Here is a 16,163-nt window from a genome sequence, read left to right on the forward strand (position 1 = left end):
ATTTAGAGGTATGCGGTTGAATTCTTCTCATACCGAATATATTTTTCCCCCATTGATGAAACCCAAGACGTGGTATTTCTTTTTTAGTCCTACAGTAATAGAACGAGTTTATTACTAAAATGCTCACCGGTTCGTTAATTAACACCGAAATATAACAGTCTCAGCGAACTTTAATGGCGACAATTACATGATGTAATGTTTAGTTGAGGGGTAATCTACGCCAGCATTTTTGAGCCTATGTTTTGATGTAAGTATATGCATGATATTTTAGAATTTTTAATTAAATTATGGAACTAATTTTATTGTTGTTTTTTGTTGCAGTCCGTAGGTCATTCGTTGTTGTTTTTCTCTTAGTTGGGGCTAATTCCTACTGCTGCAGTGATGACGAACTTTTAATTAGGCATATTTTGTATTTGATTGTTGGTGATTGAAAAAGCCTGTGTCAACCTGAGAAATCAGCTATAATTTTGTTCTGGTTAAGAAATACCCATAAAATTCCATCCCCATCCGAAGATTTTATTAAACTCTCGTCCCTACCCATTAAAAGGGGGGGGGGGGGTTTAGGGGGTACCCGAATCCGTAATTCCGCCAAAAATTCAAGATATTTTTTGCCAATTCCGAAATTCCGCAAATTTTTTTGCTAAATTCCATTTTTCCGCACTAAAATTGTCTAATTTTCCGTCTCCGTCAGAGAACCCAAAAAAGGACCGATTTCACTTCTCCGCCAACCATGAACCCTGCTCCCCCCTTAAAAGTAGGTGATTGTTCATCCCTTTTGAAGTGACCTCTCCTTTTCATTCAAACCAGGTCAACACTGAGACAATGTTGTGAAAGTGAAATCCTCCTACAAATCTCTACAATTGGGCTTTTCCGTCGAGGACCTCCAGGGGCTCTTTTGCTATTTTGATATCCAGGGGTAGGACATTATAAAAGAGGATGTCCAGGGGGTTAGGGAAATGGACAAGAGAGGATATCCAGGGGGTACAGGACAATGCATGGATATCTCCGACCCTTCTATCCACTGGATATCCAGGGGGTGTTTATTTTTAAGCCAGACATCCAGGGGGGGGGGCTGTGGGACTAAAAAAATGAATATCATCGACAGAGGGCGGGGGCGGGCAATATCTGGAAAAGCCCATTACATTGTCCTGTGTTTATTTCTATCGAAAAACGAAAGAAATATACTTATTCGGTTCTTCTCAGTACACAGACCAAGTGAATGCCTCATCCTTAATAAAAAAATCTTAAATGGTTGTGAAGAAAGTCTAGGAAGGAAATTACTTTATTCCGCCATTATAAAAACAAGTGATAAATACTGTTGCAATTAAAATCATGATCTGTACTTTTTAACTTAATTCCATCTTTAATGACTTTTCATTTTATTGAATAATTGGAACAAGAAAGTTTCAGTAGGATTATTTTTCAATGTTGTTGATTTTTAATTCCGCCGGTTAATCAATATTTCCGTGCATTTATTTCCGGATTTTTTGTGTCTGTAGTTTCCTGTATCCGCATTTTTTTCCGTCAGTTTTCTTTTGTGTTTGTAGTTATCGATGAAGATCATCTCTATAAAAGTCCTCATACAACGTGTTGAAATTTTTTGAAAAGAAAGTTTAACCTATGTTCGTTCAACCCAGCCTCGATGCTAAGGAGGTCTTTGAAATGTTAAATACAGAAACTTTGAACAGAGAATAGGCTTGTCAAAGCTGTGTCCATTTTTTGCTGGACAAGAATCTACATCAATTAATCAATCTTCCAACATTCCTATCCGTCATAAGAGTACAACAACAATATGAGAACAATGGGTTTCAAAGTCCTTTGTTTTCCTGGTGATGATAAATATAGTAGTTGCTATATTCGAAATTATTTTATTCAGTATCCAGGAACATTAACAACTCGCTTTTATATCACTTTCATTCAACTTGATGTAAATTGATTGATAGGTTATAAATGCTTCCTTTAAATTCATTACATTGATTGCATACACTGCTTCCCGCTTTTTTCTTCCTTGTTTTTGAAAATGGTACATTGAGGTTTCTTCAGTTAGTTGAACTTATCACTCTCTTTTGTCTGCAAAAAAAGTCTAAAAACTAGCGTGAAAATTCTCATAATCATGCATGAACCTTTCTTCAAAGTGCCTATCCTTGGAGGTATTGCTACATCTAAATTCTCAGCTTCTGACTATTGAAAATAGTTAAAGGACATGACAACTGTTTCTAACAAAATGTGAATGATATCTTATCTGTTTATACAATCACTACACTACGCATAGATTTTTTCCTAATTAGGTGACTTCCTCAAACCTGCAGTTCTGGGTATGTAGCAATACCAATGCGAAGCTTCTAAAGGAAGACTAATTGAAAAAATGTTTTAATTGATCACTAATTTTTTGACGCATTCTTGAATTTAAGTTATTTTTTGCTTTAGTGGGAATTTATTTAGCCCAGTGTATGATTCTGAACTCCTCTTTTAGTTTTGACAACTTCAATTTTTCCTTGACACATTGTCCTTCGTTGGCCTTTGAATGTCCGAAGATCCTTGGGCTGCGCACCTCTTTAACATAATTTTTCTTTATCTTCTGAGGATTTTCAATCCTTCGATAACATATAGTACAAAATTTCTTTTTGCCTTATAGAGGGTTAGGTCAAAAGTAACATATTTTTGAAAAACCACCTGAAAATGGCTTGAGGATTCTGTCCCCATTGGATATATAGTCAACTCCCCGTGATTCGATTTTCAAGGGACAGACATTTTTTTCGGACTGGATCCAGCTTAAGAAACTGTGTTTTAGTTCGAATTACAGAACTATTTGAATTACAGAGATTCAAATTAGAGAGTATATACTTACTATACCGACCAGGAACCACTGCGATTAGAATGTTCTTTTATTGTGAAATATCATTAAAAATGTTTTTTAAGCCTGAATCACATAACCATATGAAGCTATGCATACTTCCACCCAAAATGACTCGTCAAGAAAATTTGGTTTTCGAGTCATCATGCTTGAATTAGGAATTGCGTCAGGACCATTTGATCATCATCTAAAGTCAACTCGCTCATTAAAAACGCAGTTTTGAGATAAGAAATCTCGCTAAGTATTACTGTCAAAAGTATAAATTTAATCTTACGTGTCATACCTTCGGAGGAACTAAGCACTTTAGGGAGAAAAAATCTTCATCTTTATAGTTTTTCTATTTCCCGCTTTTCATTTAATTCTGGTTAATTTGATAGTCCAGATTAATACGGTTGGGTTTGGGTTCTTAGACAAAAAGAGTATGGTGATATACAGCTGGTCCTTTCAGACAACTTCAGTCTCGTTCAGAATCCATTTTTTTCGCAAATTTGGTAAGAATTTTTGTTGAGTGAAATGAGCCAAATGGGTCAAATTTTGAAGTCTCATCGACTCGGCCTGGGGATGGGGTCCAATATTTTTTCCTTAGTGAAAACAAATAAATCCCTTCTTCTTTTTCTAGGAACATCACATTTTTAATCGTTGCCGCTGAAGATTTCAACATTGGATAGACTACTGTAAGTCAAACAGTTTTTTAGATTTGAAACGAAGATAAAACCGGGTCATTCTATCTTTTGATCTGGGAAATACACTGTAAAACAAAAACAGACAATTTTCAAACGAAACATTTTGTATTATGACTTTTTATCACTTTTTAAGGATTTTTTTTCGGAACATTTTTTAACGGAATTATAGGATGTCAAAATTTTTATTACAACACGATGTAGAATATTTATAGGGATGTTTTGACCGAAATATTTATCAGTAAAATCATATTTTCACTTGGAAGATTTCATTCAGGCCTAACAATACACCAGAGCTAGCTTAAAATCTTGGCTCTTGTTTCGACTACCAAAGTTAGGTATCAATTTTTAGCTTTTATGCCATTTTCGGTGAATAAGATAACCTATCGAGTACCTCTTAAAAAAGTCGTGATATTTTTCGATCAAATTTATTCAAAATACTTCTCAACAACTACAAACTACATATTCTCTCTATTGTACACTGACATCCGCACAATTAACGAAATGCTCTTGAACACCTTTTCCCATGCCACATTTTCCGTTCTCACACCCCCAATTATTACCACCTTTGTACCACCACTGCAAAACACAACGCCTACATCTCAGACCACTTGGTAACCTCAATTTGATGTTGTAACGAGCTCCTCGGATGTTATCTGGAACTTTGAATCGGGTTCCACCTGACACCTGTCATGAAATACGGGAAAAAGAATTAGTCAAGGATTATGTATCCATACTGATTTTGCATTTGTCTTAAATTTCGCTTCTTCTTCTTCTTCTTCTTCTCATCGTCATCGTGTTGCGACCACAGTCCAAATAATGGCATTAACAATCATCCTTTTAACATCCTTATCCATCATGACTGTTCTAAGATATTGTTTTGGTATGTCTGTACGTGTCCCTGGAGAGTACATCAGAGACTGAGAGCATTTTGCCCCGATTGTTTATGTCTAGGGCTCTAGGGCTTCAAGGAAGAAGAGAAGCAATAATTTGATGTTCAGCACGGTGTTTCGATACTTTAAACTTACCAATGGTAACAAATGTCCTTGTAATTTTCCATATCGATCACCGACAACTTTTCGGTTATCAAATTGTCCGATTCGGAATTCGAAATATCCATAGTGGGCTGTTGATAGGTTGATATCCACATCAATCACTTGTCCTGCACGGTATTTCTTGACAATAATGCCTTTAGCGAATCGTCCACCGTCACTAGAAAATATGAAAGCAAGGTTAACTGTTTTTCTTTTGCGAGACAAGAGTAGAGTCTGTAAGTAAAGTAAAGTAAGTCTGCGACCGCAGTCGGAGGCGACCCGATGGCTCCTCTTTCGATATCCATCTACCCGAAGGTAGGGGAGGGCGACACTCTTTCTCCCTGGATTTCTCCACTTACCCTTGATCCTTCTCTTAATTGCTGAGCATCAATCAGAGAGGCATCAAGTACTATTTTGAGAATCTTTGGTGTGACCCGGCTGGGGGTTGAACACACAACCTTGAGAACCGTAGCTGGATGCTCTACCACTGCACCACGGTCGCTAAGAGTTGTCTAACCTTTCCCCCACAAGCAATGTTGACAGAACAGTGGAAAGTCCAGTCGAAGAATTTAGAATTCTTTCACGAGTATAAAAGCACAATGATGAAATAAAATGTAGACTACTCACGCGTGTGGTTGATTTGTTTGGTCCGCTGTATCTCCACAAACGCCGCATTTTCCTCCAAGAGCTGCCATCTTCCATGCTCCTGAAAATGATTTGAAAAAGACGAAATGAGAAATTGTTCGAAATCAATTTGTTACTTATTCTTGCTTAGATTCCTTGACTTACTCCTTGTTGGACAACGAGAGAGATAAAAATGCACCCTCATGATGGCCCAAAAGACATTTCTATATCCTTCGTTATAAAAGGTAAAAATACCGACTCCAAGCTTTTTACCAAAGCTCCGGATGATTTGATTCAAGTGTCAACGCTCTTATAAGAAATATGAAAATAGATTGAAGTACTCGTTCGCCGTTGAAAGAATCGACTAAAAGGTTGTTGTCCCCGGTATGAAAAGATTCTTTCAATATAAGAAAAAGAACAGAACTAAAAAAGTCAAATTCTAAAAATGTTATCAAAGGGGACTGAAAAATTGCCCTTACTAGTCTATTTAATTTTAAGAATCCCCTGGACTGGATTTTTGTTAGCTTTAAATAGATTTTGAGATCCTTGTTTATAAAAAAAACATTGAAAAAGGCGGTGCAGTTGTTCTCTAGATGACTTACCTCCACACCACAACTGGTTATCATCATAATTCTTGGGCGTGCCCCACCCATAACGCCACATACAGTTTCGTGCAGCTGGACTCACCATAAAACCATGGCTTCGTACCAGTTGTACTAAAGCCAAAGCACAAAGTAATTGTAGAATTTGATTCATAATGGCGTTAGTTGTTTTCTTCCTTCTGTAGTCTGTAGAGTTTTCTGTGAGCGAATTTCAACTTAGCTTCAGGTTTTATACATTTGCTTTGTGTTTGATTTTCGACTGTTTGTGTTTCAGGGGTTTGTAGAAAGAGCCTTTTCTATTTGGTCTACACGCTTTTTTCTTTATAAGAATACACTTTATAAGAATGTCCATGATGAAAATGGCCAAAAAATTAAGAATAGTGCTAAGAATATCACCATCATGGAATTTTGCTACCATTTTTAGAGCATTTTCGATTATAAATTGTCAATTACCCCCAAGCAAGGCTCACTCCTTTCACAATATTTTATGACGTATGTACTAAATGTTAAATCTAGTTTGAATTAGAATCCTAACCTAAGAATGCTGTAAGAATATTTTAGGATGATTTTCCCAAAAATGTTAAGAATATCCCATGATAAAATGGATTTACACCATTCTTATAAAAAAAAGTGTGCACAGCATATAGGGTTCTTATTATACTGATAATGTCTTGATTACAGTTTTGGGTCTTTACCTTTTTTCTGATCACTATGGAAATACACCGAATGTCACTTTTTGCTTTCGTTTTACGGGCGTTTTACGTACCAAAAAAAGGTTTTTAGATGCTTCTTAACAATCGTTCAAAGCCGGCCTCGCTTCGAAAACGATATTTAGGCCTCCCCACCCCCTGGTTTGTCATTTCTTTATTTGTAAAATCTGTTCCCTTAATTCAATCAAACAGAACACTTCATTTCACAAAAACCAAGGTGAATCGACAAACTGATAAGTAGTGGGTGTAAATATTGTAACATTTCCTTTTTAAAAGTTTTAAAACATTTTGGAATAGTTTCTCATGAAAGTTCTCGTTCTTATGCTAATATTTGAAGAAGCTCGCCGTCACGAGTGGGACTTATCCGAATAATCATGATTATATAATGGGTTTCCGTAATCGAAATTATTAGCAATTTGTCCATCTCTCCCATGGGCTGAAAAGGACTTAGTGGGGGACGTCGCCTACCCTTTTCGGCTTACACCTTAAAAATTTACTGTGATAGGGTTGGGCTGTATTGTGGTAGGTGTCAGAAGGTTTGTATATTACGCATGCTGCGATTATTTGTCATTTTGACTCAGAAACCGCGAAAAAAGAAAATGTAACCAAGAAGGAAGAAATCATAAACTCTTTTTCATTAAATATTCAAAAAGGTATGAATATTCTTGTTCAGAATATAAAATCCTCAAATCAATCAACTTTTGATTTATTCATTTATTTTCTCCCGAATATTAACATAGAGGTATTCAATATTTTTTGATACTCATAAATTATGTGAGAGTGTATTTCTTAAATTTTCAAAGATAGTATACTATTTTTGTACACAGATTTGCATACTTTTAACATTTTAAACATTCCCAATCAGAAGTGTGGTTGCAAAGTTGGGCTGGTAGGGATTAACAAAATGTTTTTACACTGAAAAGCATTAGTGGCTTTGTACACCCATCACTATTTGGCAAGTCATCAGTGGAATTTTTCCAATATAAATGCCAGCGATATCACAAAGTTCTTGTCGACTAGAAGTTTCAATTCGCTATGGAAAATTTCAACCAAGAACTTTTCGAGGGTCGATTTTTCTCTGACGAGCCAGCGGTTAACATGCCATCCAAAATGGTGTCTGTTTATCTCTGTACAACTTCAGAGGGTAAGTATTGCAGTTAATTGTTTCTATCATAGAACCTTTCTCCATAACAAAAGGGGAAATATAATTTGATTTAAAGAAAAGTCCTCGTAACTTTTGACCCCTTTTAAAGACCAATGGTTTCAACATCTTTTATTTTTTATAAATAATAATTTACCTGATTTAGGAATCAAATACCTTAAAGGAACTAATTTTTGAGTGGTATAATACACCTTTCCCGAATTGTTTGGTATTTTTCGAAGGTCTTCAAACCATATTGAAAACTACATATTTGTACTCCTTCTATAAAGCATGCTGAAAATTTGAGCTCAAAAGCTTTTTTACATCAATTTTTATGACTGTTTTTGTTCACGGTGAAATCACTTATAAAAATTAAAACATACAGCCCGGCCTCGTTTCCATGCAATTCTATTGTTTTTAAAGAAATTTCAAATCAAAATAACTCAAGAACCGGAAGTGTTTTTTTCATAATTCTTTTTTTATTTGTTTAGTTTTGCGACATAAAATTTTATGAAACTAAATAGAAACATCCAAAAACTAAAACAAAAAAGTCAACAATTTGGGAAAGGTGTATTGCCGGAACTATGCGTGCTAGGGCATTGAACTCCTTTTAAAGTATTTTCATCACACTCTACAAGATGGATTGCATTGAAATTTAAGACTTTTGTGGTGTCATCTTTCGTTATAGATATGATCGAAGAGCGCAGGTCCATCATGAAAAACGTTTACCCCCATCTCAAAGAATTGTGTGCACAATCAGATCTAGATTTTGAGATTTTCGATTTGAGTTCAGACACAGTCAGCGAGACTATCAAAATGGATCAAATGTTGTCACAAATACGCCAGAAATGTATTGATAAGGTTCAGAGGAACACTGTTGGACCCAACTTGATGGTAAGACGAAGGAATTTTTCTTTGACCGTTTTTCGATCCTACCAAGATTTGTGAATTATACAGTTTTGAATGAATACTTTTTGAAGTTTGGTAATAAAATGGTGATCAAATTTCGATTTTAGGTAGTAGAAATATTTGTTCTTAGTACTCCTGAAGAATTTGGGTTAGCTTGAAATTTCACAATAAATCACTTTAAATTTTAAAAATAAACAAAAATTTATTTATGTTTCTTTTCCAGATATTGATAGGTGACAAATTAGGCAGTCCAACCCTTCCTGCAGAAATACCTGAAGATGAATTCGAAATGTTTCTACGTCTTCTGAAAACATTTGAACCGAACCTTGGTGGAAGCATCTTGAAGCGACTTTACATAAAGGTATGTTTTAGTCCTAGAGATTTCCACTACACGCTTTTTTTATAAGAATATCCAAAGTCATCGGATGTTCTTAACTTTTTTAGTTTTAAACCTAAAAATGTTCTTAACATTTTTTTATTTTCAACATTTTATGAGTATTCTCGTCCATTTTTCTTAAAGATCGGGTGTCTTAGAGCCAGGAAAGCCTTAAAATGTTTAACTTGCTCTTTGGCCATCGAAGCCTTATGTGCCTATATAGTTTGCCCTTATAAAAACATACACTACACTTGCAAGGAGAAAAATAAAATGAAAAATAGATAATAAAATGACACATATATTTTCTTGAAATATTATTTAATTATCGTGATTAATCTTTCTACTTTAAATTCTAGAATAACAACACCATTCCACCTGTCTACTCCCTTCAAAACATCACAGATGTGCAACTTCAAGATTCCACAACAACACAAAAACCTTCGTATAAGAAATGGATGACGCAAACAAAGCAGATACATAACTTACTTCATAGAGCAGCCACCATTGCTCGTGAAAAACAACTGATGAGTGATGAAATCACTGAAAAATATTTGCTCTCCGGTAAGATACGCTATGTAGCTTCTTTCTTTACACTGCGACAAGTAAAGATATCATATTCCTTTTCACACTAGGCTGAGCTACTTACAGATTTTCCTGTGAAAGTGTGTCTATCCAGTTTTAAAGTCGACTAGTAAGACATTTGTTTTCTGTTTTACTCTAAACTTTCTAACGTTCGAATTTCAAAACATTCGTTGTTGACAACAAGAATTGAATATAAAATGGCGGATTAGTCGGCTGTTAAACTGGACACACTTCCTATTGTATAGGAAGCCCGATCCAGTCAAGTAGCTAGAGATCAGTCGCGAGAAGCCATTTCTATTAAGTCATATTCAGTTCTCAACTTCAGTTGAGCTAGAATCTGAGAATGTCTGTGTGTGTGTGTGTGTCTGTGTGTGTGTCTGTCACCAAAACTTTGGGGCAGGCTGGAGACTTCAAAAATGGTCCGATTTGGCTGAAATTTTGCACACTTGATCCTTGGGCAAATCCCTGGGGGTGTTTTTTTCATTTTTCCAAAATTTTGATTTTTGGGGCCTGGGGACGAGTTTTTCGCCAAAACGAGGCTAAAACTTTGGGGCAGGCTGGGGACTTCAAAAATGGTCCGATTGGGCTGAAATTTTGCACACTTGATCCTTGGGCAAATCCCTGGGGGTGTTTTTTTCATTTTTTCAAAATTTTAATTTTTTGGGCCTGGGGACGAGTTTTTCGCCAAAACGAGGCTAAAACTTTGGGGCAGGCTGGAGACTTCAAAAATGGTCCGATTTGGCTGAAATTTTGCACACTTGATCCTTGGGCAAATCCCTGGGGGTGTTTTTTTCATTTTTTCAAAATTTTGATTTTTTGGGGCCTGGGGACGAGCTTTTCGCCAAAACGAGGCTAAAACTTTGGGGCAGGCTGGAGACTTCAAAAATGGTCCGATTTGGCTGAAATTTTGCACACTTGATCCTTGGGCGAATCCCTGGGGGTGTTTTTTTTTCATTTTTTCAAAATTTTAATTTTTGGGGCCTGGGGACGAGTTTTTCGCCAAAACGAGGCTAAAACTTTAGGGCAGGCTGGAGACTTCAAAAATGGTCCGATTTGGCTGGAATTTTGCACACTTGATCCTTGGGCAAATCCCTGGGGTTTTTTTTTTCATTTTTTCAAAATTTTAATTTTTGGGGCCTGGGGACGAGTTTTTTGCCAAAACGAGGCTAAAACCCAAAATGCTATAATTTTTCTTAAGCCATTAAGTTTACAATTGGGCCTACGAATGATTTCAAAGATACTGAAGTTGAGCCAGTGCGGTTAGCACGTTCGACAGTAGATTAGCTGGGCCACACTTAAGAAGACAAAAGGCGTGTCGACGGAAAGGCATTTTATCTTTATTGTCATAAATATAACACAGAAGTTAATCGAAGAAACGTTTGACAAATGTTTATAATCCCAAAAGACACTATGGGCAAAGGACTGTAAAAGAAAACAAAGCCTGCTCTTTCCACATTACCACGTCTGCGTGTATATGTGTATCAAAAATCCTCCAGTTTTCACTGAGGAAGTTCTCGCATATTTTACTCTTGCAAAAAAATAAATTCAATGACTTTCATTTTTCTTTGTAGATGTCGAGCGTGAGGTCAAGCAAGGTTTAACTAGTCTTCCAATCCAATCAAAGAAGAGCATCGGATTCATCCGTAACTTCGAGCTAACACCTGATGCGTTGATAAACCCTGACCAACATTTAGGAACATACTACGATCTCTGTATGGACGGAAAACCGTGTGTCGAATCGAAAAATAAATTATACGAAACTTATAAACTAATTATGAATCTAATTCCTGCTGTTCATGTTGGTTCTTTTACGATACATTGGATTGAAACAGGACTTACGCCAGCTTATCCTAACCATAAAGTATATCTTAACGAATTTACTGCACAAGTGAAAGTGTCTTTACAAGATATAGTACATCGCCATTTAGATGATTTACAAAGATTCAAACCTTTGAATGATGTTCAACTTTTAGAACATGAAGTTTCAAAACATTGTCAATTCTGTTTCGAAAATGCTTCCCATTTTGTTGGTAGAACAGACGTTGTAAAAGATTTTAAGAAGACTTTGAGAAACTGCTGGAATATGCCGATCAAGCTACCATTACTGGTGCATGGGATGTCAGGAAGTGGAAAAACAAGCTTAATGTCCAAACTTGTGACCGAAGCTTCTAAATGGACTGAGAGAGATAATGTAGTAACAATTTATCGTTTTATTGGTCAAACGTTAGAATCTGAAAACCTTTTCAGGCTACTTAAAAGTATATGTAAACAGATTTGCCAGATTTATGGCATCCAAGAGACATGGAGTGCATGTTATCTAAACTTGACACAAACAATCACTTTCTTTCATTTTCTGGTTGAGGAACTACTAAGTCACAATAAACCGTTACTTATTGTTTTGGACGGTCTCGATCAACTACAGACTTTTATAGATGAAGATAAACTCGTTAGTTGGCTACCTCGAGAACTAAACGAGAACTGTATGATAGTGCTATCAACTGAATTAAACGTTAAAAACATACAACGAAATTTTAAGAATCTTTATGAGAAAGTTATACACCCTGAAGAGGAAGAATGCGATGACTTATCGTTGGATGCTTTATCAATCGTTGGTTTGTACGGCAGTGTTGCTGGCTCGATATCAAGTCGCTCTAGTAGGCGACGTAAATCAAAGGGAGACAGTATTTCATTTTCATCCTTCAAAAGTAGGAAACGACATTCCTTCACAATTCAACGTAAATCGTCGAAAATCTCACCACGACAATTACCAGTAGGAAAACGTCCGTCGTTACCGTCAGATATGTTGATGCAAAGAGATTCAAAACCAGCCACGAAGCCATCAGTTAATGGCAAGGTTGCTCCTGAGACGATAAGTGAATCTATACCATCAGATAATAATAACGAACCTATTTATGAACAGATCCCTGAAATTCGAATTGTAATCAATGAAGAACCTAATGAATCAAACACAGATTCTGGCGATGCTTACGTATCAATGAGTTCAGCTAAAGGGACTATACAACGAGAAAAAGACGTCCCCCTACAACGCGAGGGAACGCATGAGGGCTTACTGATCGGTCGCGAAACAACGAATATTTTCTCAAACGATAACCTAACATCTGACGGAACTGCGAACGATTGTTATTATTTATTCAAGATGCAAATATTACTCCCCAATGAAGATCGCAGTAGAATACAATCAAGCTGTTTGGAACGTTTTTCTCGGACTTTATCTCAAGACCAGTCCGATTATATCAAATCGTGTATTGAAAACTGTCCAGAGCCGCTGTATATAAAGCTCGCAACAGACATGGCTTTGAACTGGAAATCACATCACAGTATTGACTTACTAACACTCCCAATGACAACGCCTGAAATCATTGCTGACAAATTTGATTGGTTGGAGAGACAATGTGGTTCAAGCCTCGTTTCTCACGCGTTGAGTTTAATAACTTTAAGTAAGCATGGGCTTACAGAAGTGCAACTATTGGAACTTTTAGCGTTGAATAACTACGTTTTAAATGAAGTCTACGAGGAAGCCTCCCCGTTGTCGGAGAAAAACATACGGCTTCCCATATTGCTTTGGAAACGTTTAGAATTCTATCTCGGTGATTATCTACAAGAACTAAACGAGAATGGATATTTAGTGTATAAATGGCGACATAAACGTATTTCTGAGGTAGCGTCATTTCGTTATCTTCAAAACGAGGCTACCGTTAAATACCTGACGCGTCTGATGTCTGAATTCTTTCTTGGTTTGCATTATGATGTTTTGGAGAGTGACGCTAAAGTATTAACTTTAAACAAACGTCGTAAAAAGATTCGATATTCGTTACATCAGATGACACCACAACCTACCAAAGTTAAATCGTCCTATAATTTGCGAAAGTTGATCGAATTACCTCAATGTGTGATCAGAAATGGTAACGAAAAAGTATTGTTCAACCAGTTATTTTTCAATTTTGATTGGATTCACCAGAAATTATTGGGAACTGGGATTAAACAAATCATCGATGATTATGACTCATTCCTCCGAAAATACGATTCATTCGAAGTCCAATACATCCGAAATTCATTGGCACTAGAATCAATACGTATCGCTAAGAATAAAAGCACTTTTTATAACATCTTACTTCGTATACTAGAGAATGTAGATTTTACAAAATTTCCAAACTTGAAGAAACTTTATGACGGCGTTCAGTCTTTCGTGAAATCTTCAAAATCACCTATCCTTTACTACCAGGACCAGACATTGATACCAAAACAAGCACCACGTATTTTATCAGCCATCAAGCAACCGGGATCCGTCATATTCGTTAAATTCCTGACATCTACGTCTCATAAACGTGCTGTATGCATATCATCAAAACATAACAAAATCTTCGTCACTTTTTACGGACTTATCAAACAGCAGTTATTATCTTGCTTGGTCATACCGGCTGAAATAACCAAGCCTCGAATCCATGTATCTAAATTCACATCAATTCTAGTCATCGCGTTACACGACTTACATATCATCAATACAAAACAAATGAGAGAAGTATGTACCGTTGCTAGTGAACCTCAAGGAACCATCAAATGTATTCAAGAAAATTTGACAGGTAGTCATTTAGCTATCGTTTACGACACAGGTGTTGTACGACTCATAGAACTCAAATCCTTTAAAATCACAGCTGAAATCGAGACGGTGGGTACTTCAACTGAGAACTGTTACTTTATCAATGAGTCGTCTCTCTATCTTCTTCTTGCTCCTTTCAAAGGACCAACCTTAGCTATCATCGATTGTCAAAAATCAACCGTAGAACAGTTGAGTTTAGCAAAGCTCGATCATTTGACAGCGGAAAGTCCAACTATTTTCAATCAAGTTACCAGTGTGTTGATCAGTGCTTCAAAATGTGATATTCATTCATGGAACATCAAAACAAGATCATTTTTCACTTATTACGGACATTCTGGAGAAATCACATGTCTTACTGTTATGAATGGTGAATATTTTGCATCTGGTAGTCAAACAGGCGAGATCAGAATCTGGAGCCTTGCTAAAGAAGCAATGATACAAAGCCTTGAAGGACATTACGATAGTGTACTATCAATGCAATGTAACTTGGAGGCTAACATTCTGGTTAGCTCTGGCAATGATGATTTGATCATGGTGTGGGATCTTGAAGTGTATTCGTTAAGAGATTCTTGTACGGTGAATCGAATGGTGGCTTTTGATACCAGTGGTACAGATTCTATAGCTTTGGTTGGATCCAAGGATGATTATGCTCGAGTTCTTGAACTCTCCCAAGATGTGATTGATTTGAGCAGTCGAAATACGTTAAGCACATGTACTTATTTAGCTGTCAGTCCAACCACTGAACATGCTTTGATAACACAGAATTCCAACAATTTAGTTCTATGGGATTTAACTGAGAATTCATCCCAGTGGGAATACAAAGGTGAAGTCAGGTGTACTTGCTTTCCTACTGCAACTCATTTCTTTGTTGGAACACCAGACGGGAATTTACATATCGGGAAGATTGAGAAAAAAGGACGGACAAACATCGTGCATAAATTGAGTGATTCGAGTATTTGTTTATTGAAACATTTTCATGACAACGCACTATTGGTTTGTTTTGATGATGGCACCATTTTGAATTTTGATTATACTGACCGATCTGTTCAGCAAACTACACAGCCGCATAATGACATAATCACGTGTGCAGAAATCAGCGAAAGGCACGTTGCATTTGGTAGTCAAGACCATCGTATCTCTCTGTTTGCAAGAGAGGGAGCCAAAATGAGTTTACTTCATATATGTACAACTGATTCTACCATTGAGCATTTAGTTTTAATGAAAAACTCTGTACATTTAGTATCTGGCAAACAGTCTGGATTCAATGTTTGGGATATCGAGAGTGGTAAAGAAATTGAGGACATGGCTTTTAACATTAAAGGTATCAATGTAATGCTATGTAACAAATTATCTGGCAATCTGGTTATCGGCACCAATACTGAACGTCGTCAGTTTCTGGAAATGAATTATCAGCAACCAGGTCAAATCAAGTATTATAAAGGACATAAAGATGGTATTTCTTGTATACGAATCACTGGCAATCTGAAGTATATTTTGACTGGTTCTTTCGATGGATGTTTGAGAATATGGGGCAACGAGACCAAGAAATTGATTGATTCCATTCAACTGCAATCTAAAATAAACGATCTGGTGGTGACAGATCTGATGGAGAATTGGTATCATCGAATTTATGTGGTGACATGCTCCAGAACATTGGTGGTTCTACATTTCTTGGTAACTTCAAGGAAACAAAGTCAACGTTTATCCACAAATACGACAGGACATTTGATTATGTTGAATAACGTGGATGAGGTCGACAATCCTCAACAGAATGGAAATACTCCACGTCTAGCGAAAAATGATGAATTGATTCAATTCAAAAATGGAAAATCGAACGGTTGTTGTCTGATATGTTAGATTTTCTTTATTACTACATTGTTCCCTTTCTTTACAGCTTTTATCTATTTTCTTTTTGAAAACTAAATGGATTGCTTTGGGAGCTATTAATAATAGTAGGACAAGGAATGGAAGCTTGAAATCTTTGGGAATATAATGTCTTTTAAATGAAAACTGTTTTAGTGTGACTAATTGTT

At 36.4% G+C, this 16,163-nt stretch overlaps 3 protein-coding genes across 3 annotated transcripts in view; 2 read left to right on the forward strand and 1 right to left on the reverse strand.

The window, feature by feature from the left end:
- The window catches only part of LOC136807541 (coiled-coil domain-containing protein 134-like), a 32,902-nt gene extending 29,118 nt beyond the window's left edge, over positions 1 to 3,784 (forward strand). Inside the window, exon 8 of the mRNA XM_067064123.1 lies at positions 3,474 to 3,784. The gene's annotated coding sequence lies outside the window, so the exon portion shown is untranslated. The remainder of the gene's footprint in view (positions 1 to 3,473) is intronic.
- A 147-nt stretch (positions 3,785 to 3,931) lies between these two features.
- On the reverse strand, positions 3,932 to 5,946 carry LOC136807542 (uncharacterized). Its single transcript, XM_067064125.1, has 4 exons — positions 5,795 to 5,946; positions 5,196 to 5,274; positions 4,563 to 4,746; positions 3,932 to 4,221 (listed from the first exon to the last, which is right to left on the reverse strand). Exons 1-4 carry the CDS (start codon positions 5,880 to 5,882, stop codon positions 4,006 to 4,008), a joined length of 567 nt encoding a protein of 188 aa, XP_066920226.1. The 5' UTR covers positions 5,883 to 5,946; the 3' UTR covers positions 3,932 to 4,005.
- A 1,428-nt stretch (positions 5,947 to 7,374) lies between these two features.
- On the forward strand, positions 7,375 to 16,118 carry LOC136807544 (NACHT and WD repeat domain-containing protein 2-like). The gene is made up of 5 exons (XM_067064126.1): positions 7,375 to 7,648; positions 8,334 to 8,539; positions 8,778 to 8,915; positions 9,287 to 9,491; positions 11,084 to 16,118. Exons 1-5 carry the CDS (start codon positions 7,540 to 7,542, stop codon positions 15,985 to 15,987), a joined length of 5,562 nt encoding a protein of 1,853 aa, XP_066920227.1. The 5' UTR covers positions 7,375 to 7,539; the 3' UTR covers positions 15,988 to 16,118.
- Positions 16,119 to 16,163: the final 45 nt, after the last annotated feature.

This window comes from Clytia hemisphaerica, unplaced genomic scaffold, assembly GCF_902728285.1.
Source record: "Clytia hemisphaerica strain Z4C2 unplaced genomic scaffold, Clytia hemisphaerica genome assembly, whole genome shotgun sequence".
Taxonomy (NCBI): domain Eukaryota; kingdom Metazoa; phylum Cnidaria; class Hydrozoa; order Leptothecata; family Clytiidae; genus Clytia; species Clytia hemisphaerica.